The sequence below is a fragment of the Bufo bufo genome, chromosome 4 (genome assembly GCF_905171765.1).
Source record: "Bufo bufo chromosome 4, aBufBuf1.1, whole genome shotgun sequence".
Lineage (NCBI taxonomy): Eukaryota > Metazoa > Chordata > Amphibia > Anura > Bufonidae > Bufo > Bufo bufo.
In genome coordinates this window covers 508,259,467-508,283,391 of record NC_053392.1, presented here as the reverse complement: position 1 = coordinate 508,283,391, position 23,925 = coordinate 508,259,467, and the positions used below count along the sequence as shown (strand labels likewise).

The 23,925-nt window shown below is 44.5% G+C and overlaps 1 protein-coding gene across 1 annotated transcript in view; it reads left to right on the top strand.

The window, feature by feature from the left end:
- The window catches only part of SNX5 (sorting nexin 5), a 91,542-nt gene that overhangs the window by 39,637 nt on the left and 27,980 nt on the right, over positions 1-23,925 (top strand). The window contains exons 4-6 of the mRNA XM_040429664.1: positions 2,675-2,796; positions 9,081-9,204; positions 10,952-11,047. Coding sequence (XP_040285598.1) covers positions 2,675-2,796; positions 9,081-9,204; positions 10,952-11,047 — 342 coding nt within the window. The remainder of the gene's footprint in view (positions 1-2,674; positions 2,797-9,080; positions 9,205-10,951; positions 11,048-23,925) is intronic.

Below are 23,925 nucleotides of genomic sequence, written 5' to 3'. Positions count from 1 at the left end.
GAGACGAGGAGATTTGATGAACCCGGCGCCAGCCATTATCTCCCTGTCGTATGGAAGTAACTCGACGATCCTCCTCAATATCAGCAGCTCCCGGACCACAGTTCACTTGGTTCCTCATAAATTCTTCCGCTTCCACTGGATCCGTGAACTGTTTAGCGCCACCATCCGACAACTGTATGCGTAGAATAGCAGGATATGCTAGCTGAAATCTGGTTCCGTTTTTGTAGAGGCTAGAGCAAACAGGCCCAAAAGCCCTCCGTTTTCGCGCCACTTCTGCGGAGTAATCAGCAAAAAGTAGCACCTTTGACCCTCTCAGTATTAATGGCTCCCTTCTTGCTCGGTAAGCCCGCAGAATGTCCTCTTTGTCAGAGTAGTCTAAGTATTTGCAAATCGCCTGCCTTGGCCTTTGGTCTGCCCTGGTGTTAGCCGATGAGCCTTGGTCCTTCCATGGACCTACTCTGTGAGCCCTTTCCACTTTTCTTCTTCCACCTTGAAGCCCCAAGGCCTGAGGCAATTCCAATTCAAAAACTCGGCGAAGCTCTATCACCGGTACCGATTCAGGCACCCCAACCAAACGCAAATTGCTGCGTCTGGACCTGTTTTCAAGGTCCTCAACGCGGTCATATAATTTCTCCGTTAGTAAATGTAAATCACGCATCTTCTGTGCGGTATCTGATGCCTCCTCCTCCATGCAGGCCACCCGTCGTTCCACTTCAGATACCCTATGGTCTTGTAAGTCCACCTCCTCCTTAAGCTTGTTCAGTGCAGCTTGCAGGGTAGTAGATAGAGATGCTATAATATCAGGGGCTAGCTGTTTCGCCACTTCAATGGCCAGAGTTTTAACATCAATCGTCTTACCAGCGCTTTCAAACAAATCTAGCTGAGTGTCAGCCATCTGGGGATCTTGTTCCTCAGGAGACGCCGGTTTCGGCGAGGGGGGAGGAAGCGGCGCCATCTTTAGAAAAGTTCCGCTTGCACTATCAGCATCGGCTGGCGTCTGAGTAGAAGTTTTCTGCCCACTTAGCAGGTAACGCTCCATACACCCTTCAGGGCTCCACTCCGCCAGAAGCAGCCCTCTCACAGCTCCAAACTGGCCGATGTTAGCAGATGTATTTGGCGGCGGTACGGAGCAGCAGTCTCCAGCGTCCTCACATACTAGCGCCGGAACCGGAAGTTCCGAAAAAGTACTTTTAATCCATATGCAAATTAGCAGTTAAGTGCACTGAGGGCGGGCCCAAGCCACTGTGTGTGCCAACTTGCTCTGTCCTCTGCTCTTGCTTTGTGCCAGGCTTCCTCTGCCAGCCCCTCCTTTTCCTTCTTGATTGACAGCACCAGGAGAGATAACTGTGCAGGAACTTGGCCATGTCAACTAAGGAGAGGGAGTAATAAACACTTATATATTAGATATTGAACTTGGAGGAAATAGGAGCCTTAAAATATAACTTTTAATGTTGATCTAGCTAAAAATGTGCCCCAAAAATTGGTGACAGATAACAACCCATGTGCGAGCGGATGCAGCCCAACTATTACTGCATATATAACATCCACCACAAATTAACAAATGTAAATATACTACATCAAGAGGAGGAAAGGGGATCATTGATCAGGTGTTGAGGTAAAAATGAAATGCTACCAAGGGAATCTTTCCCTAGACAGATCCTGGTCTATCCTAAGCCCAGGGACCAGCCCTAATGGGGTTTCCCTGTCCTCGTACCTCCCCTAAAAATCCCTATACGTTTGTATAAAGCCCTATACGTTTCTCTGTGAATTAACAATGATAATACCCCAGAATATAAAAGTTGGTGAGAAAGTTACCCAACGCGTTTCACCCTCGCGGGCTCCTCAGGGGGTCAATACAGAAATGGTTGGAACAACTCGGACAATAAGGAAAATTGATATTTCCCTAAAAATAGAGACCTAATGTGTTTCAAAATAGAGAGAAACCACTCGCACTGTGGAGAGCAGTTTGCTCTACTACGTATGCAGTGACCAAGTGGGTTCCATCAAATACATTACATCATTATAGATAAGTTGGTGTCCGGGTGATACTATAAACCTCATGGAAAAGACACAATGAGACAGACCTTAAGAAGGGGGATATAGATGCATCACCAGTTCCTGCTGTATAAAGGAGATGCTGCTAGTGAAAGATCCCCATTCCAATCCGGACTGCCTCCTCCCAGGTGCTCGATGTGGTATATTAGATATTGCCCTTTGAACACCAAGAACCTATACTTAAGATCAATAATAAATAAAAAAAATATATATATCGCATATATATTCAAATATTTTATTAATCTATAAAAAAGTTTATCATGCACATAATAAAACTTGCTTTACACAATAATCCAAATGTATGCATTATAAAAAACATCCATGGAAAGTACTTAAGCAACAGGGTGGCTCACGAAAAAATAGACCTCCTCCAGCTATAGTATGACAAGATGAACGAACAAATTGGATTTTTTATTTTTTTTTTATTACCCAGAAGTCTCAAAAGATGCTGAAAGTGGTCCCCGATCACGTCACTGCATTGTTGGGCAGGTCAGATTCTGCTTGCTGCTCTTCAACAATGATGCTGCAGAAGAAAAAGATGTCCTACATTTTCCAACAAGATGGGGAAACATGCCACACCCCACAGATTTTGACATTTTTTTTGTTTTTGTACTTGTAGATACCACCGTCTCCTGCAAAACCCGATTTTGATGGCCCTAGAGACAAAATGCAGAAGCTCGGTGAAGGCGAGGGCTCCATGACAAAGGATGAATTTGCCAAAATGAAGCAAGAATTAGAAGCGTATGTATCTGAGCTGTATATGCCAGGGAGTAAGACACATTTATTAAAGTGGTTGTCTCATGAAGACAATGGGGGATCGTTCTCCCCTGTTTGAATGAAGCTGCAGTCACACATGCACACTACTGCTCCATTTAGCTTTATGGGTCTGATGGAGTCCCATAGTGTTGGAGTGATGGACAGGCAAGTGTCGCCTCACCATTCAAACGAGGACCCATCTTGTGAACCTTTTCCGTATCAGCTGTGCGTGCAATGTCTTGAAGGTATTCATCCCTGTTTCGTTGGAATAAAATGGATTTTTCGGAGAGTTCAACATTGACCTATCCTCAGGATAGGTTGTCAATACCAGATCTGGGGGGTGGGTTTCCAGCACCCCCACCAATCAGCTGTTTGAAGAGAAGTGCCATGGCCTCTTCCTGGGCCAGTGAGTATAGGTAATCAATATTGTACCCCCAGGAATCCACTTTAATTTAGATTTTTATGTAATGGACCTGACAAAATATCCAAATTGTTACAGTGGAATGAAAAGAAAAATACCTTTTTTGAAAAAAATATTAAAGGTTGTATTTCTATGCAACCTCTAAATAATCAGTTGAATAAGGGTACTTTCACACTTTGTATTCCGTTGTATTCCGGCAGGCAGTTCCGTTGCATTAGGTTAAAACTGAAGCTTTTTTTTCTGGTATTGAGCCCCTGTGACGGAACTCAATACCGGAAAACTTTAACGCAAGTGTGAAAGTACCCTAAAGTCACCACAAGTGCAATCAAATGTCATATGAAGTGAGTATAAATCCACCTGATCTGATAGGCTCCTGAGTCAGCAGCACTATTGCATAAGCAACATGAAGACAAAGGAGCGTCCAAACGTGCCAGAGACTAAGTTTTGGAGAAGTACAAATCAGAGTTGGGTTCTAAAAAAAATGTTTTCCCCAAAACTTTGAACATTCCACAGAGTATCATTGAAAGGGTTGTTCACCCTTGAGGGCGTTTTTGGCAGATCCCCAGTGTATCTGGATCTACGGAGGGAATTGTACAGGTGAAACTCGAAAAATTTGAATATAGTGCGAAAGTTCATTTATTTCAGTAATGCAACTTAAAAGGTGAAGCTAACATATAAGATAGACTCATTACATGCAAAGCGAGATATTTCAAGCCTTTATTTGTTATAATTTGGATGATTTTGGCTAACAGCTTATGAAAACCCCAAAGTCACAATCTCAGAAAATTAGAATATTACATGAAATCAATAAAAAAAAGGATGTTAAATAGAAAAATGTAGGACCTCTGGAAAGTATAATCATGCATATGTACTCAGTACTTGGTTTGGGCCCCTTTTGCATCAATTACTGCCTCAGTGCGGCGTGGCATAGATGCTATCAGCCTATGAGGTGTTATGGAAGACCAGGATGCTTCAATAGCAGCCTTCAGCTCTTCTGCATTGTTCGGTCTCTCATCTTTCTCTTGGCAATGCCCTATAGATTCTCTATGGGGTTCAGGTCAGGCTAGTTTGCTGGTCAATCAAGCACAGTAATCCCATGGTCATTGAACCAGGTTTTGGTACTTTTGGCAGTGTGGGCAGGTGCCAAGTCCTGCTGGAAAATGAAGCCACCATCTCCATAAAGCTTGTCTGTGGAAGGAGGCATGAAGTGCTCCAAATTCTCCTGGTAGACGGCTGCGTTGACTCTGGACTTAATGAAGCACGGTGGACCAAAACCAGCAGATGACATGGCTCTCCAAATCAACACAGACTGTGGAAACTTCATACTGGACTTCAAGCATCTTGCATTGTGTGCCTCTCCATTCTTTCTCCAGATTCTGGGTCCTTGGTCCATGCTTATCAGAAAAGAGGACTTTGGACCACTGAGCAACATACCAGTTCTTTTTTTCTTTAGCCCAGGTAAGACGCTTCTGATGTTGTTTGTTCAGGAGAGGCTTGACCAGAGGAATACGACATTTGAAGCCCATTTCCAGGATCCGTCTGTGGTGGCTCTTGATGCACTAACTCCAGCCTCAAGCCACTCCTTGTGAAAGTCCCCAACGATCCTGACAATCCTCTCCAGGCTGCGGTCATCCCTGCTGCTTCTGCACCTTTTTCTTCCACACTTGTCCCTTCCACATGGCTTTCTATTAATGTGCTTTGATACAGCACTTTGGGAACATCCAACTTCTTTTGCAATTACCTTTTTGAGGCTTTCCCTCTTTATGGAGGGTGTCAATGATGGTTCTCTGCACAACTGTCAAGTCAGCAGTCTTTCCCATGATTGTGATTTCTACTGAACCAGACAGGTGTTATGGATAAATTAGCTGATCTGACTTTGAGCCTAGAATATTGAACCTTTTCACAATATTCAAATTTTCTGAGATTGTGAATTTGGGGTTTTCATAAGCTGTAAGCCATAATCATCCAAATTATAACAAAGGCTTTAAATATCTCGCTTTGCATGTAATGAGTCTCATATATTCGTTTCACCTTTTAAGTTGCATTACTGAAATAAATAAACTTTTGCACAATATTCTAATTTTTCGAGTTTCACCTGTACTTACATGATTGCCACTGGGTTCTGTCTCCTTCACTCGCCCGCCTCTTCTGCAGATCGTCAGGTTATCAACATCCAGTCTGACAGTGCTACTTGGCTGCTACAGACAATGACTGGCTACATCGGTGACTTGTGCGCCCGGTGACAGGAAGCATGGGGTACACACCACTGCTGCGGCCAGACATTGGCTGCAGTGTCCACGTGACTTGTGTCAAACCGGAGTGAGAGAGCCAGGTGATCAGGCAAGTATGATTTCCTCCGTAGGTCCAGCTACGCTGGGGGGTATGCCAGAAAGGTCTCCCAAGGTGAGCAACCCCTTTAAATTATAAAAATGGAAAGAATTTGGCATAACTACAAACCAGACAAGAGAAGACCATCCATTAAAACTTACAGACCGGACAAAGAGAGCATTAATCAGAGCTCCTTAAGATCCACAGTGGAGATGGAAGTATCTGTCCATGGTCAATATTGTAAGCTGTACACTCCACAGAGTGATAATTTATGGAAGAGGAGCCAGGAAAAAGCAATTGCTTAAAGTGTAACTGTAATTTCTTTGTTTATTTTTGTAATGTATAGGGGCAGTGATACTGACTATTTTTGTAATATATTTTAATTACTGAAATCATACATTTCTATTAGAAAAATAGCTCTAAAGTGGCCAATTTTGAGCCTTAACAACGCTCCTCTGTCTTCTGTTTACATAACTGGAGACTTGCTCAATACTGACCGTGTTATGTAAACAGAAGACAGAGGAGCGTTGCTAAGGATCAGAATGGGCCACTTTAGAGCTATTTTTCTAATAGAAATGTACGATTTCAGTAATTAAAGCATACTACAAAAATGGTTAGTATCACTGCCCCTACAAAAAAAAATAAAAAATGAATGACATTACACTATAAAGGGGTAGTCAACGATTAGAAAAACATGGCTGCTTTCGGCCAAGAACAGCACCATATCTTTTCATAGGTTGTGTATGGTATTGTAGATCTGGCCACAATGGAGTCAACCTGCAATACCAGACACAATCCGTGGTTGGGGTGGTACGGTTTTTGGAAGAAAGCAGACATTTTTTTCTAATCGTGGACACTCGTTTGACTGACTCGCAAACAAATGTAAGAAGGCTTTCTGATGAGATGAAACTAAAATTCAACGTTTTGATCATCATGGGAAGCATAAAAACCCAACCCTTCTCATCACCCCAGGAACATCATTGTGGTGGCAGCGTCATACTGTGGAGATGCTTTTTGCAGGGCAGTTCTTGAGGAAAACCTGTTTCAGTCTGCCAGAGATTTGAGACTGGGACAGAATGCACCTTCCAGCAGGAGAATTAACCTATACATACTTCTAAAGCTACACTGGAGTGTTATAATGGGAAATCTTTACATGTCTTTGGCCTAGTCAAAGCCCAGACATCAATCCAATGGAGAATCTGTGGCATGATGTAAAAACCGCTGTACACCAACACAACCCAACTAACTTTAAGGTGGTGGAGCAGTTTTGTTTGGAAGAAAGGCCAAAAATCCAAGTGTCCAGATGTGCTAAGCGAATAGAGACTTGCATCTCTAATTGCTTCAAAGGTGGCAACACAAAGTGTTGACTTTCAGGAGGTGAATATTTATTCACATAAAAATTCTCAGTTTTTTGTCTTAAAGGGCTTCTGTCATCCCACTAAAGTGTTTTTTTTTTTTTTTTGGCTACTTAAATTCCTTATACTGCGATATATCAATCTATAATGCTCTTACTCATTTTCGTTCAGTAGTTTAATAAAAAAACGAACTTTTATAATATGTAAATTACCTCTCTACCAGCAAGTAGGGCGGCTACTTGCTGGTAGCAGCTGAATCCTCCTCTCATAAAGACGCCCCCTCCTCATGTTGATTGACAGGGCCAGCGAACGCGCTCGTCCTCTGACTGGCCCTGTCTGCAATTCAATTCCCACGCCTGTCTTCATTCGGCGCAGGCGCTCTGAGAGAAGGAGGCTCGCCTCCTCAGCACTCCCTCAGTGCGCCTGCACCGATGACATCACCGAAAGAGAAGACGTCATCGGCGCAGGCGCACTGAGGAGGCGAGGGTCCTTCTCTCAGAGCGCCTGAGCCGAATGAAGACAGGCGCGGGATTTGAATTGCAGACAGGGCCAGTCAGAGGACGAGCGCGTTCGCTGGCCCTGTCAATCAACAGGTAATTTACATATTATAAAAGTCCGTTTTTTTTATTAAACTACTGAACGAAAATGAGTGAGAGCATTATAGATTGATATATCGCAGTATAAGGAATTTAAGTATCCAAAAAAGAAAAAAGACTTTAGTGGGGTGACAGAAGCCCTTTAAAGGGATATTCCCATCTCGGACATTGATGGCACATTGCTAGAATATGCCATCAATGTCAAATAGGCGCAGGTGCCATGTCTGGGATCTCCCGAATGGGACCCTGAAGTGAACAGAGAGCTCCTAAGCATGCGTGGCCACCCTCCATTCACCGCTATCTGAGTTCAGGGGTGTGCTCTCCTTCACTTCACTTCAGGGGCCTCTTTCTGGAGGTAGGAGTGGTTCCCAGACATGGGACTCGCACCTGTCTGACTGACCGGTCTGGCGTACCTTTTGCCCCTTTACACTGCCTGAACATCTGGCAGATAATTGCTAGTATGCGGAACACTAGTTGGCGATAATCTGCCACTGTAAAGGTGCCACCGGTTACCCGAAGAACGGACGTCATGTGATCCTTCATGCTGTCGCCTAAAGCAGCGGATCATGGCATCTATACAGCCTCTGCTGCTGGCAAGCAATGATTCTGTATGGGGACAAGCGATGGGGTTAGTGATCGCACCTCTCGCTACTGTGGAGGAGATCACTGCATGTAAATTCAGCGGTATCCTTCACTGACAAGAAGGCTTCCTTTCCAACAATTGTAAGATAAATTGAGCTGTGTAAAGTTTAGTTATGACGTCAATGTCTGAGATGGGAATAGCCCTTTAATTATTGTTTGTGTCACAGTAAAAATGTTTGCCTCCTTAGGGCTCATCCACCCGAACGTGCCGTGTGGCCAGCGCTGATGGATGCAGACCCATATAACTTGAATGTTTCCGCGATCCGTTCGCACCGTAAAAAAGGAAAGCATGTGTTTTTGCTGAGCGGATTCAGGGACAGAAATTCCATGAAAAACGCTCTAATGCTTCTGTGGCCTTCCATTCCCTGCTTCCGCTCCATATCTTCCGGATTGTGGACTGATTCAAGTAGGGACGCAATACGGGCACGGCTGGCACACATTCGTGTGCATGAGCCCTTAAAGTGATGATGTGTAAATCATATGACACAAACTCTGCTAACTTTTAATTCCAGGTTGCCACCCAACAAGGAAAAAACGAGAGGGGTGGGGGCATGAATACTTTCACAATGCACTGTATACTACTTTGTATTCCCATGTATACTAGGTTTGTCTACCATCAGCATGCAGCTGTAGTTATTGGCACAAAGAGAGAATATTTGGAATATTTGCTTTATTTTTATAGCTTCAGTTCAGCTTTTGGAGATCTGCTCCCAGGCTTTATATTGTATGAAGTTAGAGTTTTGGGATTTGTTGGGCAGGCCTTGTTGGACCAGACGGATACGGCATCACATTGCAGCACTGGCAGGTTGTGAGATGGTCGGACAAATCACTGTTAACGCTTTAAATGAAGAACATGTAGACTGGAAGGTATAATGTGTCACTGATGGCTGCCTGCATTCTGCAACTCTTCTCTCCGTGTCCTGACAGTGAATACCTAGCCGTGTTTAAGAAGACCGTCTCGGTGCATGAAGTCTTCCTTCAGAGAATTGCCTCCCACCCCATCTTAAACAAAGACCACAACTTCCAAATATTCCTGGAATACGACCAAGATGTAAGCACCCTTCCTTCCTGTGTAGAAAGTGAAGCTTGAATGCTGAGACAGCAGATTTATTTGCTGACCTATACGTGTACATGAGCATTTTGTTACATGTAACGTTTCACAAAATAGATGTCAGTCTCTGCGCTTTCTAGTCGCATATGAGGTTCACATTCTCAGTTCCTCATGATGATTTTTACATGAACTTTATCAGCTGCACTTCTTAAAAGGGTTGTTCAGCTTTGGGGGCCTTTCTGCCAGATCTCCCTACCTCAACGTACCTGTGGAGGGGAGCATACTCGCCTGGCCTCTCTGGCCCCACATTCTCCGGTCCCCACTTGTAAAATTCCAGTTGGAGAGTCACTTGCGCCGCTGAAGTGACTGGCCTCAGTGGTGACATCTCCCCAGTGTATCGTGTCACTGGTCCATGTGACGGATGGGGGACACATCACAGGTCCAACGGCCCACAGGATAGGGGATAATTATTAGGTTGGGGTCCCACCACTGGGACCACCACCAATCACGAGAACAGGGGCCCCGTACCCCATGAAGCCCTCCCCAAATGAACGGAGCGGCTGGTTGGGCATGCGCATGGCTGCTCCATTCATTTCTATCAGAGTTCAGGAGAGAGTGGAGCGCTGTACTCTGCATTGAAATGAATGCGGTGGCTGTGCACATGCCCCACTGGCAACTTTGTTCATTTTGAGTTTACTCCATGGGCTATGGCATCGGTGGGGGTCCCAGCAATAGGACCCCTACCAATCTAATAATTATCCCCTAACCTGTGTATAGGAGAGAATATAACCATCCAAGCGACTCTACCACTCCCTCTTGATTGACAGGGGCAGGTTCCTTAAAATCTGTACCATTGTTCAGTTTACACTGCAGATTTTTTTTTTTGTAGCAGTTGGATGAGAGAATGAGATTTCTTGAATTTGCTTTCCAGGTTCTAGATACTGATGACCAATCCTTCGGTTACCAGAACCCTCCATCCATTGTGTAGTGGCTGTGTCAGGTTACCCTTCACTTGAATGGAAGCTGTAGAAACCTGGAGTGGCCACTACACAGTGGACAGAGTTTTCTGCCACTGGCTCCATCCACTGTGTCATCACAGTCTATAAAAAAAAACAACCTGGAAAACTCATTTAAAATCTCATCCACTTTGCCGGTACTGTAAAATGACGCAAATTATCCACTCAACTCCATGGCAGAAAAACTGCTGCATTTCAGTCTTGTTTAGAAATACCCTAAATCTCTATGTGGTGGGGCATGGATAGGATGCGGTTGGTTGCAGTGATATTAAACCCGACCTCATGCTAACCAGTATTTGGCAGTTTCAGGAGAAACTAGAATCCATGATGAAGGAAGATGTTCTGAAAGACATCGTGAAGGTTTGACCAGATCTACCATCCATTGACATCACACACCTATTGAGTGGGGCTTCTCCATTAGAGCATAGTTTGTGGATTGTTAGATGAAGACCCGTCTTCTACCTGGAGGATCTACTCGTTGTGCAAATGGGTCAGGGAGCAAAGTGGAACCTGTACATTCATGAGAAGGGCTTAATATTCCTGTGACCAGCTGCTTCCTAAACATGCAGCACCACATAGATATATGTATTCACTTGATCGGTCAGAGTTGACTTGTTGCTTCTTGAATTTTGCAGATTACGCTCGCTTAGTTTCGCACTGTGTGTGTCGAATAATTGCATATGTAATACTTACAATTAGCAATTTTCTGTATTTGTGTGTATTTCATTCAGCTAAGTGTACGAAGGAAAAATACCAAAGAAATGTTTGGTGGCTTTTTCCGGAACATGGTGAGAAGTGCAGATGAAGTTCTATTTTCTGGAGTCAAGGTGAGGTAATCTGCAGTATGGACGTCACAACAACTATTAAAGCTTTACGTTAGTATATTAAAACCTTCTGCAACTTTTTAATATGTTTGGTGTTTTTTATTTCTCAAGAGCTTGCTGTTAGGCTGGGTTCACACGGGCGTTGCTGGAAAATGTGCTGGTGCGTTGCGGGAACACCCGTGATTTTTCCGCGCGAGTGCAAAACATTGTAATGCGTTTTGCACTCGCGCGAGAAAAATCGTGCATGTTTGGTACCCGAACTTCTTCACAGAAGTTCGGGCTTGGGATCAGTGTTCTGTAGATTGTATTAACATAGTTATAAGGGAAAATAATAGCATTCTGAATACAGAATGCATAGTAAAATAGCGCTGGAAGGGTTAATTTTTTATTTTTTTTTATTTAACTCACCTTAGTCCACTTGATCGCGTAGCCCGGCATCTCCTTCTGTCTCCTTTGCTGAACAGGACCTGTGGTGAGCATTAATTACAGGTAAAGGACCTTTGGTGACGTCACTCCGGTCATCACATGATCCATCACCATGGTAAAAGATCATGTGATGGATCATGTGATGACCGGAGTGACGTCACCAAAGGACCTTTACCTGTAATTAATGCTCACCACAGGTCCTGTTCAGCAAAGGAGACAGAAGGAGATGCCGGGCTACGCGATCAAGTGGATTAAGGTGAGTTAAATTATTTTTTTATTTTTTTTAACCCCTCCAGCGCTAGTTTACTATGCATTCTGTATTCAGAATGCTATTATTTTCCCTTATAACCATGTTATAAGGGAAAATAATAATGATCGGGTCTCCATCCCGATCGTCTCCTAGCAACCGTGCGTGCAAATCGCACCGCATCCGCACTTGCTTGCGGATGCTTGCGATTTTCACGCAACCCCATTCACTTCTATGGGGCCTGCGTTGCGTGAAACGCAGAATATAGAGCATGCTGCTATTTTCACGCAACGCACAAGTGATGCGTGAAAATCACCGCTCATCTGAACAGCCCCATTGAAATGAATGGGTCCGGATTCAGTGCGGGTGCAATACGTTCACCTACCGCATTGCACCCGTGCGGAAATCTCGCCCATGTGAACGCAGCCTTAGTGAATAAGGACATTCTTATTTTCACCCAGAGGTTGAAAAAATGTTCAGTGTTTCTATGCAGTCTAGATCAATGTCTGTGAGCATCATCACCTCCTGTCCTGATGGTTTATCACGGTGTACCAGTGTAGATAAAATGCATAATATGTCGATGTCATATAACTTAAAGGGGTTGTCCGGGATCAAATTGTTTTTAAAAAAACATGATATCTCACCATGTCTAGCTGATTTAAGGCCTCCCTGTTGTTTTCCTGTATTTTTACCACTTCTCCAGTGCTCCTACGGTCCCCCACTGATTGTTTACATGTTTGTGTATGTGTGCGGTAACTTCCTGCTGCACTGCCTTGTGGGTCCCACAAGGCAGTGCAGCGTCACGTTGTCCAGGCTGTCCGTCATAGCAGTCAACGCTCCTCCGTGCATCCTCCCCCCTCATTGATATTCCGCCTCCTGCCACGCATATCCCTCCTCTTTATTCCTCCCCCTTGTTAGTTACGCCCGATTCTACGCCTCCACGCATAATGTTCTTGTTTGCCGGTGATGTCACCGGACCATAGGGGCGTTACTTAGCGCTGCCTGTTGCCGCCTACTAACCGCCCTCCCTGCGCTCTGAATAATGTCCGCTGGTGCCGGTGATGTCACCGGGCTCCTTGCGAAGCGGAAGAATAGGCTTCGCTCTTCACAAAGGGGCCCGGTACGTCAGTTACTTGTAGAAAATCCGCACTTCTGGCTCCAGATTTTGAGATTTAAAAATGGGGCATCAAAAAAGGAAAATAAAGGTAACACACGCATGTACCATATGTTCAATTTAGGTGACTAAAATCCACTTAAACAAATGTCACCAATCCCAGACAACCCCTTTTAAAAGAGGAAAAAGACAAAAATACTTTGACGGCGCGCCACCAAACAGGTCGTATAGCATAATTACAGCCTCTTCAGAGCTATACATAAAACACTTACTCCATCACCATTCACAAACTCCTTTTACCGCTCCTGGTCTTCTCTGCTTCAATCCATCCCCAGGTTCATCACACTCAGACCCCGTGTAAACCAGCAGCAGTAATAAAAAAATAAAAAAAATAAAACACAAAAATGAAGAGCAGAGTCTGTCGTAAGGAAAACCAATTATCCATTTGATCTACTTATGTTATTCACATCTCTGAGGAGAGTTCACTACCAGTTCGAACCCCATTGATCTTCTCGATCAGCAAATTTATATCCTCCATGCACTTCTCTGTCTTCCAGTGGATCATTGTAGTTGGGATATTCAAGTTTTATTCATTTGAAAACAGTATACATTCGTCCAACGTGTTTCAGGGTATGCCCCTTCATCAGGACTCCTGAGTGATCTGCTACATGGAAGACTGATGAGCGCATGGGGGTATAATTTGATAATCTGTGGTGTTTGTAGTGAAACCATCTCGTAGAGGTGAGTAAGACTAAGTAGTTCACATGGTTTTATGTATGACAGAGACTGCTCTCCAATATATGTGTTTTATGTTTTATTATTGCTGCTATATAACTTACAGAGGATGCCTGGAGTAGATCTAGGTCTAACAAGACAACTTACCTGATTGTCCAAGCTAGTGAAGGAGTTTAAAGCAATTGTCCTATCTGGACATTTATAGCATAGCATTAGGACATGCCATAAGTGTCTGATGTGATATACCCAAAACGGCTGTCGCCAGCCAATATGCGTACCGTGCGGCCTCAAATTATACAACTCCTATAAATGCACAACACGCCAGCGGTAATGTTCATGCAAAACTTTATTAAACATATATGCTTACAAACACAATAAATTATTGATACATAGTTAAAACCCAGAAGGGAAATACAGACAAGTGTGGATGAAAATTCCCCCCATAGCCGGTATAAATATCAGTGCATAATAATTGTAACAAGTTGCCGCTGCTAGTGTGGTACACCGGAAAAAACAGTCTCCAGCGTGCTGGAAAAATCACCAAACTCCAATGCAAGTCACCTCAGTGGAGGCTGAACCTCATCCCAGGTTGGGGGTACCGGCCTGGGCGACTGAGGAGACCACGGAGCATAAAAAGTATACAGGACAGTTTTAACACCGGTAAACCCACAAGCAGCATTAAAGGCATACTAAGTACATGCCAATGAAATAACCAACCTGGCTGGGGAGCGGCCCGATGACCATTTCGCTCACTGGCTTTATCACAGGGCACAATGAACCTGCCTCATGTCCCACCCTTTATACCCAGACTCTCTCTCTATGACCCAATCAGGTGCGGCCATCAATTTCCTAACACACCGCACCTGCAGGATGCTGACGTCTGTCCCAATGCCTGCCCACAGTAGGCGTCATCACTGCCGTCATCGCCGCACAAGCGCGTTTGACTGGATCAGCTGCCGCAGAGACGGGAGAGCCCACCCCCAGCCCGCACCACGCCAGCCCTGCACAGTGAGCCGCAAGTGAACGCGCGACCGGAAGTACGGATGACGCGCCGCCGCAAGCCGCGTGATCCAGACATAGCGTCCGTGGTTGCCCAGCAACAGTGTCCACGTGATCAGCGGACGGGTGAGGACCATCTCGCATACCTGCCTTACTCATATGTTCGTATGGCTCTCCTCAGTGGACGGACACACACGGGACTTGAAGCCCCCTTGCTTGGAGGGTAACCCAATTTGTTCGCAACCAATCGGACAATACAGTACTGTCTCCATATACAAATAGATTTCTAATAATAATGTATATAATATATTAAATAGTGATTATACAGTGTTTATACCCATGATCAAAATCATAACTCAATATACAACAATTAATCAATTTACAATAATGATTTATAATTAATAGACAAAATTAATAAATATACATGATTATACAGTATATCTGCCTATGATCATGATTCATGTGAAAAAAACATGATTCAACCAATAAATAAGTGATAAAAAGTGAGGTAAAAAAATATTATATACCGGTACATCATATTGAGTGAAAAAAATAAACAACCTAATAAATATAAATAGAAAAATGAGCATGCCGTGCAAACGCGTGCAAGTGACAGTGCAGAAAAGAATAAATAATAAGTATATGTAACAAAATTCTTATACATCTACTGTAAAATCAGTGTAATCTAGGCCAAAGAGATGCCTAGTACATCCGATGAGTTGCCACCCATCAAGTCAGAGATTGCATCCTCCTTGCCACCACCTTTGTGATGACAAGAGCCCAATATGGCGTGTCCTTTGGTCAACACCATTTCACTGTAAACAACTGTGTGTGTAAAACCGCTACCCTCACCGTCCATCACAAAAAATCCCATACTGAACTCCTGATTAATGATGTATCCTGTGTATCTACAGGCATATGATATCCTTGTAGCTTTAAATCTCCACACAGACACTCCATTCGCCGAGACGGCACACCATTGTGCTGGACCGAAAGCACACTACGTGAGCCACAGAATCTAGAGAGACTAAACCGACAAAGGGTTAGGGACATAAGCAGGTAACCAGACATAACACTAGAACTGATAAAAAACAAATAATGCAGACGCCTAAAATCAAACTGCTAAAAACTAGAACTCACCTAGTGAATGTCCGGTAAGTGCAGCACGAGGGAGTCTACAAGAAAGGCACAAAACTGTTAGTCATTTAATCCGTGTGGTGCAAGGGAATTGAGGGTGAAGATCCATCGGGATTCACGTTGCGCAAGAATCCTCTTCCAATTGCCTCCTCTCGGGATATTTTGACATGGTCAATTCCCCAAAACCTCAGCAAGGAACCATCACAGCCGTGTTCTTCCTTAAAGTGTCTTGGTATTGTCGTAAGGAGGTCGTCATCCGTAATGTCAGCTGCGGCTGTAATACCCAGTACATGTTCCCGAATTCGTTTTTTGAACTGGCGTGTCGTCAGCCCCACGTAGATCTTGTCGCACGGGCATAAAGCCCAGTATATCACACCAGTAGTGGCACAATCAATTGGATGGGTGATCCGATATTCCTTTCTGTGCGCAGTATCTCCGAAAATGTCAGCCCTGTCCATGTTACAGCAAGCCACACATTTCCCGCATGGTTTGTTACCACATCTGGGGCCCTTAAACCCAAAGAGGCCAGGTTCTCTCACTATGTGATGGCTTCGTACCAAGTGGTCCTTAAGATTTTTGGACCGTCTAAATGTGACACATGGGCGAGCCGACATTGTTGGTCCCAACTGTGGATCCCCGCGCAGTATTCCCCAGTATTTACGTAGTACCTCACCTATTTTGGTGCAATTATTATTAAATGTGGTGATGAATCGTGTCTCATCCGATACAACCCGCCGTACTCGTGGTTGTAAGAGTTCGGGACGCTTGGCCTGGCGTGCTCGACGATATGCCCTCTCAATCGGGCGTCGTGTATATTCTCGCTGCTGAAATCTCTTCCGCAGGTCATCAGCCTGAATTTCAAAAAGATAATCAGTGGAACAAATCCTTCTGGCCCGCAGGAACTGCCCAACAGGAATACTGTTGATCAGATTCCTCGGGTGAGAGGACTGTGCTAACAGAAGTGAGTTTACCGAAGTATGTTTCCTGAACAGATCTGAGGATATCCTCCCATCAGCATCCACCCGCAATTTCACATCCAGAAAATCAATCTCTGTCCTGCTGGACGTGAACGTGAGTCGAATGTTCAGCTGGTTCTTATTTAGCTCATCCACAAACAGCGTTAATTCCTCAGTAGACCCCTGCCAGATGATAAGCAGGTCATCAATGTATCTTCCCCAGTACTGAACTTTCAGCCCCAGAGAAGACACACTGGTTTGTAGGATCTCTCTCTCCCACAGCCCCAGGAACAGGTTAGAGTACGAGGGTACGCAAGCCGCCCCCATCGCTGTTCCCCGGAGCTGCAGGAAAAAGAGACCCCCAAACATGAAAATATTGTGAGTAAGCACAAATTCCAATAATGTCATAATAAACTTACATTTCTTGGCATCCACATTGGAGCTGTATAAAAAGAACTCCGCTGCCTTGAGCCCATCTGAGTGCTTAATGGATGTATATAGCGACTCGACGTCACACGTCGCCAGTAACATATCGGGGTCTAGATGCAGATCTTCCACTTTTCTGAGTACATCCATGGTATCCTTCAGGTGTGATGGTAGCTCCTCAACCAGTGGGTGCAAAAAAGAATCGATGTACTTGCATACTGCCTCGTTTAGACAGTTTCCCGACACAATCGGGCGGTTCAGCTACTATTAGAAGTCGCGTAGTGGTGGATAGAGGGGAAAGGGCTTTACATGTGTGATGTCCTCCCCATTTACTGGCACAGGACATCAAAAAATAGCTAAGCGCACTTGCACAGCTTTTTTGGGGGGAAATCCCATAACGGCAAATTGAGAGACTGCCGCGCATGCACAGTGTGCTCTTAATTCATGGTGGGGCCATGTTCTTGAGATAGAAGTGGGCATAAATATTCTATTGATATACCATAAATGGGACAACCCCTTGTGGATGGGTTGTTTTTTAATGGGGTTTTTCTGCTCTTTTGCATTATTTTTTTGCCTCTGCATTTTGGTGCGTTTTCTGCTGTAAAAACACCAGCTCCAGATGTTATCTGAAAGTTTGAGGTAAATATGAAAATGCAGGACACACAAACGTTTTTTTTTGCTACTGGGGTTTTGGTTAGGTTACTTTCACATCTGCGTTTTTGTTTCAAGTTTTGAGATCCGTCAGAGGATCTCAAAACTTGACCAAAACAGATCCGTTTTGATTATACATCAGTATGCATCCATTCTCTTACGATGCGGTTGTGTAAAGTCAAAACGGATCTGTCACCATTGACTTACATCTTTTTAGTAACGGATCAGGTTTGTTCCGTTCCGATGACTGGAAGCAAAACCGGAGCTTGCAGCAAGAGAGAGAAGTGGAGCCAGCAAATGATACACTGAAAGAGCAATCCTAGAGATATGAAGAAAAACAAGAGAGGGCAGAGTCCTTTAGGCCGATAGATTGGAGCATGGTGATTAGGAGATGGTGGTCTACAGTGTCAAAAGCTACAGAGAGGTCGAGGAGAATGAGCAGAGAGTAGTCACCCTTGCATTTGGCTGTCAGGAGGTCATTTGTCACTTTGGTGAGGGCTGTTTCTGTAGAATGTAGGGTGCTGAAACCAGAATGTAATGGATCAAAGGGAGAGTGAGCAGAGAGATAGCAAATGAGGCCAGAGTAGACCAGATGCTCCAGTAGTTTAGAGATGAAGGGAAAATTGTAGACTGGTCTGTAGTTAGTTGTGCAGGATGGGTCATGAGAAGGTTTTTTGTTTTGTTTTTTATACTTTTTTCTGGCCTTTTGACATCACTTTCTCTGGGAAGCACTATAAAAAAAAATCATGGTTCACACATCCAAAAAAAAAAGAAAAGCTTTTTTTTGTGGTAAAACCTTTAGGGTTTTTATTTTATGCTACAATACCTCAAAAAGTCTTGGACATAATTACATTAAAACGTAACTTTTACATACTAGGAATAAAAGTAGAAAAGAAGAAACAAAATGTGCTCAAATAATGCAGTGAGAAAATAATCTAAAATATGCAAGATGGTCTTCTTATGCACCTGGATGAAACAGATACCTGGATAATAATTAGAAAGGTCTTACCCAGTCCAGGTGTATGAATTGTAGTCTTTTCTCCAGGTGCCTGTCCCTCAGTTTGATGACGGAGAAGTTGAGGCAGCCGGAGCTCGTGATGCAAGTGACAATATGGGGACAAAAACTAGCAAACACAGAGCACCCGCCCCGATAGGGGCGACCCCGTCAGGAACCTGTCCCTGCTTGGGGCCTATTCCCTAAAATTGTCCCTCACTTAATTCCCTACATGCCACGTTTCATCCCATTGAAGGGACTCATCAGGGGACTACTAAGTGAAGAAAAGTACTTAAATAAGGACAAAAGAAAAAATGTCCAGTTGTCACAGCTGTGTCATGGTCTGGTGGTAGTGGACCGTGACACTTGTGCCGTCCAAGCTTGTTGCCGGTGGCAACTTGTTTTAGCTTGTGTGGTCTTAGCTCCGCTCTGGATGTTTCACCTGTCTGTGAGGGCCTCCTTGTGGAACATCAAGGTCTTTAGTGATGTCTCCCTATGTTCTCCTCCTTGTTCCCTACCTTACCTGTTATGTTTTGTGTGGGTTTGTTTTGGGGATTTGTTGTCTTGTCTAGTCATAGGTGTTCTATGTCTGGTATGTTTTTTTTTTTAATTCGTTTTATTGAATACACAATGCAAATATTAATGACAGTCTTTGTACAGAATCCAACATTAATTGTACATTATTGTTATCCATATAGGTGTACATATGACTTGTGCATTATAAAGTTGACTAAAATAAACACAATAATAAAACAACAATAGACAATTAACTTCTTCTGTGCTGTATCGTTACTTTGCCTCCTTACTTCTAGCCGTGGGTTCTCCTCCCCAGAACAAACAGTATCACATAGACATTGTAGATATATTCCAGCTTATTTGTTTCAGTGCATTATATTTTCTCCATCCCACATAATCCTACTACTCGCCTTGTTCTGCCCTTAGGGCCTCAGACAATCTTTGTGTGGAATAAGCAGTGCTTGGGGAAGTGCACCAAACTCCCCATACCTTTTAAAATTTAGATGTACAACCTCTATTCTTATATACAATATTTTCATATGGTATAATGGCGTTGACTAGTTGTTTCCATTGTGTTAAGGTGGGTGGTCTATCGCCCATCCACCTCATGGCTATCGCCTTCCGTGCCAAGAATAATACTTCCCTGAGGAATATTCTAGTGTGATGCGAGTACCTAGTCTCATCTATTATCCCAAAGAGGCAAATTTTTGGGTGCAATGGTACTACACAACCCAGTAGATCAGTGAGTAGTTTGGCTACCTTTTCCCAGAACGTTTGTACATGAGGACACTCCCATATAAGGTGCCAGAAGTCAGCATCCACCGCCCTACATCTATGACACTCAGAATGAGTAAGTCTACCCATTCTATTTAGCCTCAGCGGGGTCAGGTAGCTCTGATGTATTATGCATACTTGGATAAACTTGTTGTTTACGGCAGGCGACACTAATGTGGGAGATTCTAGAATATCTGCCTCATCTTCGTTACTTAAGTCTGGAATTTTAGCTTTCCATTTACTGAGTGCTTGGATTGGAATACCCTTCAGCTTTGCATCCAGTAGATGAGTATACAATGTCGAAATAAACCGCGTGGTCCCTGTGAACGGATAACTCCAATCATTGGGAAATTGGACGGTGAGATTGGGGTATCTCTATAATGAGTTTGTAAAGCGTGCCTTAACTGTAAGAATCTCTAGAAAGCCTGTCTAGGTAGTTCATGTCTGCGACTCATGGATTCATAATCATTGAAAACATTATTGTTATAAAGATTGCCCAATGTGACAACCCCATGTTCCTTCCAGAATACCTTTTCTTGCATTACCAGTAAATCAGGGAACATAGGGTTATCCCAGATCGGGGTCTCCTGCAGATCCGTCTCTATACCATGTATTCCCTTACTAGCCTTCCAAACCTGAATGGCCACCCTGTGAATCGGTAGCAGCCTACGTGAGAATAAACTAGGTCGCTCTAAAACCGACCATAATCTGCCTACTCCCAAATACTCAGCCAGTTGTTTCTCCTGTCTACATAGTTCACCCTCCGGTGACAGCCAAGATTTAATGTTTCTCAATTGTCCAGCTAAATAATATACGTATACATCAGGTAAAGACATGCCTCCTTCTTTTTTAAAACGGGACAGGTTGACTATCGAAAGCTTGTGCCTATTAGTGCCCCAGATAAAGGGTGACATCAGCGAGGTGAGATTTTGAAAAAAAAAATTTGGAACTGCATATGGTGCATGTTGCAAGATATACAAGCACTTAGGCAGGATAATCAACTTTATCAAATTGATTCTCCCTGGTGCAGACAAGGGCAAGTTCTGCCACACCCTAAATTTCTCCTTGCAGTACGTCAGCAGAGGTTGAATATTTAGTGTATGGAAGGACGAGGCATCCTTAGTGATATGTACACCCAAATATTTATAACTGTGCACAACAGGCAGCTCTCCTGAGTCAAAGGTATCTTCCATTTGATATAAAGGGCATAGAGTCGATTTTGACCAGTTTATCCGTAGTCCCGAGAATTGACTGAATAATTCAATTGTGGTGATTACCCTGGGGAGTGTAGATTCCGTCTGTGACATAAAAAGCACCATGTCATCTGCATACAACCCTATTCTATCTTCCTGTTCTCCTATTTGAGTGCCTCGATATTGTGGGTCTGATCTTATGCGTATGGCCAGTGGTTCTATAGCCAAGGCGAACAGTAATGGCGAAAGGGGGCAACCCTGCCTGGTTCCTCTTTTCAGATCAAAGTTATCTGATAATATCCCATTTACTAATATGCCTGCTCTGGGACTTTTGTATAATAATTCCACCCATCTTCTGAATTTAGGGCCAAATCCGAATTTCCTCAGAACCTGGAACAAATATGGCCATTCAACCGAGTCGAATGCCTTTGCTGTGTCTAATGAGGCCAGGGCCCATTTCTCTTGTCTCTGAACACCAATCTGAGTTACTACCTGTACTCTTCTGATATTGTCAGTAGTTGATCTACCTGGCATAAATCCAGATTGATCTGGATGTACCAGAGCTGTGGCTACTCTACCCAGTCGTACCGCCAATATTTTTGCCATAACCTTATAGTCTAAGTTTAACAAGGATATTGGACGATACGACCCACAATCATCCGGTTCCTTACCAGGTTTCAAAAGCACTACTATGGTTGCATCATACATTGTTGGCGGGAAACGTCCGTTTCTGAAGGCATCATTATACATTTTAAGCATAAGAGGAGTAATGTGAGTAGAGTATTTAACATATACCTCTAAAGGTATTCCATCAGGTCCCGAGGCTTTGCCCCTCGCCAGCTGTGAAATGGACTCCTGTATCTCTAGGATAGATATGGGCGCCTCCAAACTGTCTACTGCTTCTTGTGTTAAAGTTGGGAATTCCAAATCTTCTAGATATTGCATAACATCCTCTAATTCATAGTTTACCCTAGAGTCATAAAGGTTTCTATAATATTCTTTAAATCTAGCTGCTATAGCCTCTGGGTCTATGTCTGGTATGTTTGGTGTAATGCCCAGCATGGTTGCTAGACATCCCCTTGTTTGTCTGTACCTCTGGTGAGGGGGTCCCTGGGGTTCCTCGGAGGGGAAACCACAAGTCAGCAAGCAGTAGTTGTTCCACCCAGTCGTTGTGGCAGGTAAGTTCTGTTGTTCCAGTGCTTGTCGTTTTGCGCTGGGCTCTTACATGCTGCTATGTGTTTTTGCTTGCTGTCTGCGCCTTCCTAGTTGCTAGGCCTGTGTGATACTCTGGTTCATCCGTGTCGTGGATGAACCGGTTGTCTCTTATACCTGACTCCTATTTCGGGGATCATTAGGGTCAGAAGGGCCCAGGTTCCGGAGCATGAGCCCCCCCTACCATCGAGACCGGCTCATACAGTTAGGAGGTCAGGGATAGGATGAGGGTGGCATTAGAAGGTGACCTGCTCACCTTATCCTCGCTTTCAGACCTAGTGGCATTCCCTTCTTCCCTACATTGTACGGTGGGGAGTTTCCCCTACTCCCCACTATGACACCAGTAGGACTCAGCAGAATCTTTTGTTGTGTATTTTACACCTTTAGTTTGATATATCATTATCTTTGATAAAACCAGGGCTTTTTTTCTGGCGGAACGCACCGGAACGGCGTTCCGCCACCTTTTGACATCGCAAGCTGCGATGTATCAGCGGGGAGGGACTGGGAGGAGGAGCTGGGGGCCGGTGCGTTCACTGTGCTCCGGCCCCGCAGCTCCAGTAGAGACTTATAAAATGTTTAATTAAATGAATAATGATTCCTGCTGCCCCTCAGTAGTATAACATTCAATGTATTTGTACTCACAGCCGGCTACTGACATCGTAATCCAGGCCGGCCGGGTAGACGAGCGGCAGCGTCACTGACTGACGTCACCTGCCTGGGGCCGCCTGCTTCATTCATAAAGTAGGCGGCGCACTCACGTGACGTCAGTCAGTGACGCTGCCGCTCGTCTACCCGGCCGGCCTGGATTACGATGTCAGTAGCCGGCTGTGAGTACAAATACATTGAATGTTATACTACTGAGGGGCAGCAGGAATCATTATTCATTTAATTACACATTGTATAACTGTACTGGAGCGGCAATGGGGGGTCTGTGGATGACACTGTTATGTGGTGGGGGGGGGGGTATATTGATGGCACTGTTATGGGGTGGGGGGTCTGTGAATGGCACTGTTATGGGGTGGGGGGGGGTCTATGGATGACACTGTTATGGGGGGGGGGCTATGGATGGCACTGTTATGGGGTGGGGGGGTCTGTGGATGGCACGGTTATGGGGTGGGGGTGTCTGTGGATGGCACGGTTATGGGGTGGGGGGGTTTGTGGATGGCACTGTTATGGGGTGGGGGGGTCTCTGGATGGCACTGTTATGGGGTGGGGGGTCTGTGAATGGCACTGTTATGGGGTGGGGGGGTCTATGGATGACACTGTTATGGGGGGGGGGTCTATGGATGGCACTGTTATGGGGTGGGGGGGTTTGTGGATGGCACTGTTATGGGGTGGGGGTGTCTGTGGATGGCACTGTTATGGGGTGGGGGGGTTTGTGGATGGCACTGTTATGGGGTGGGGGGGTCTCTGGATGGCACTGTTATGGGGTGGGGGGGGGTCTCTGGATGGCACTGTTATGGGGTGGGGGTGTCTGTGGATGGCACTGTTATGGGGTGGG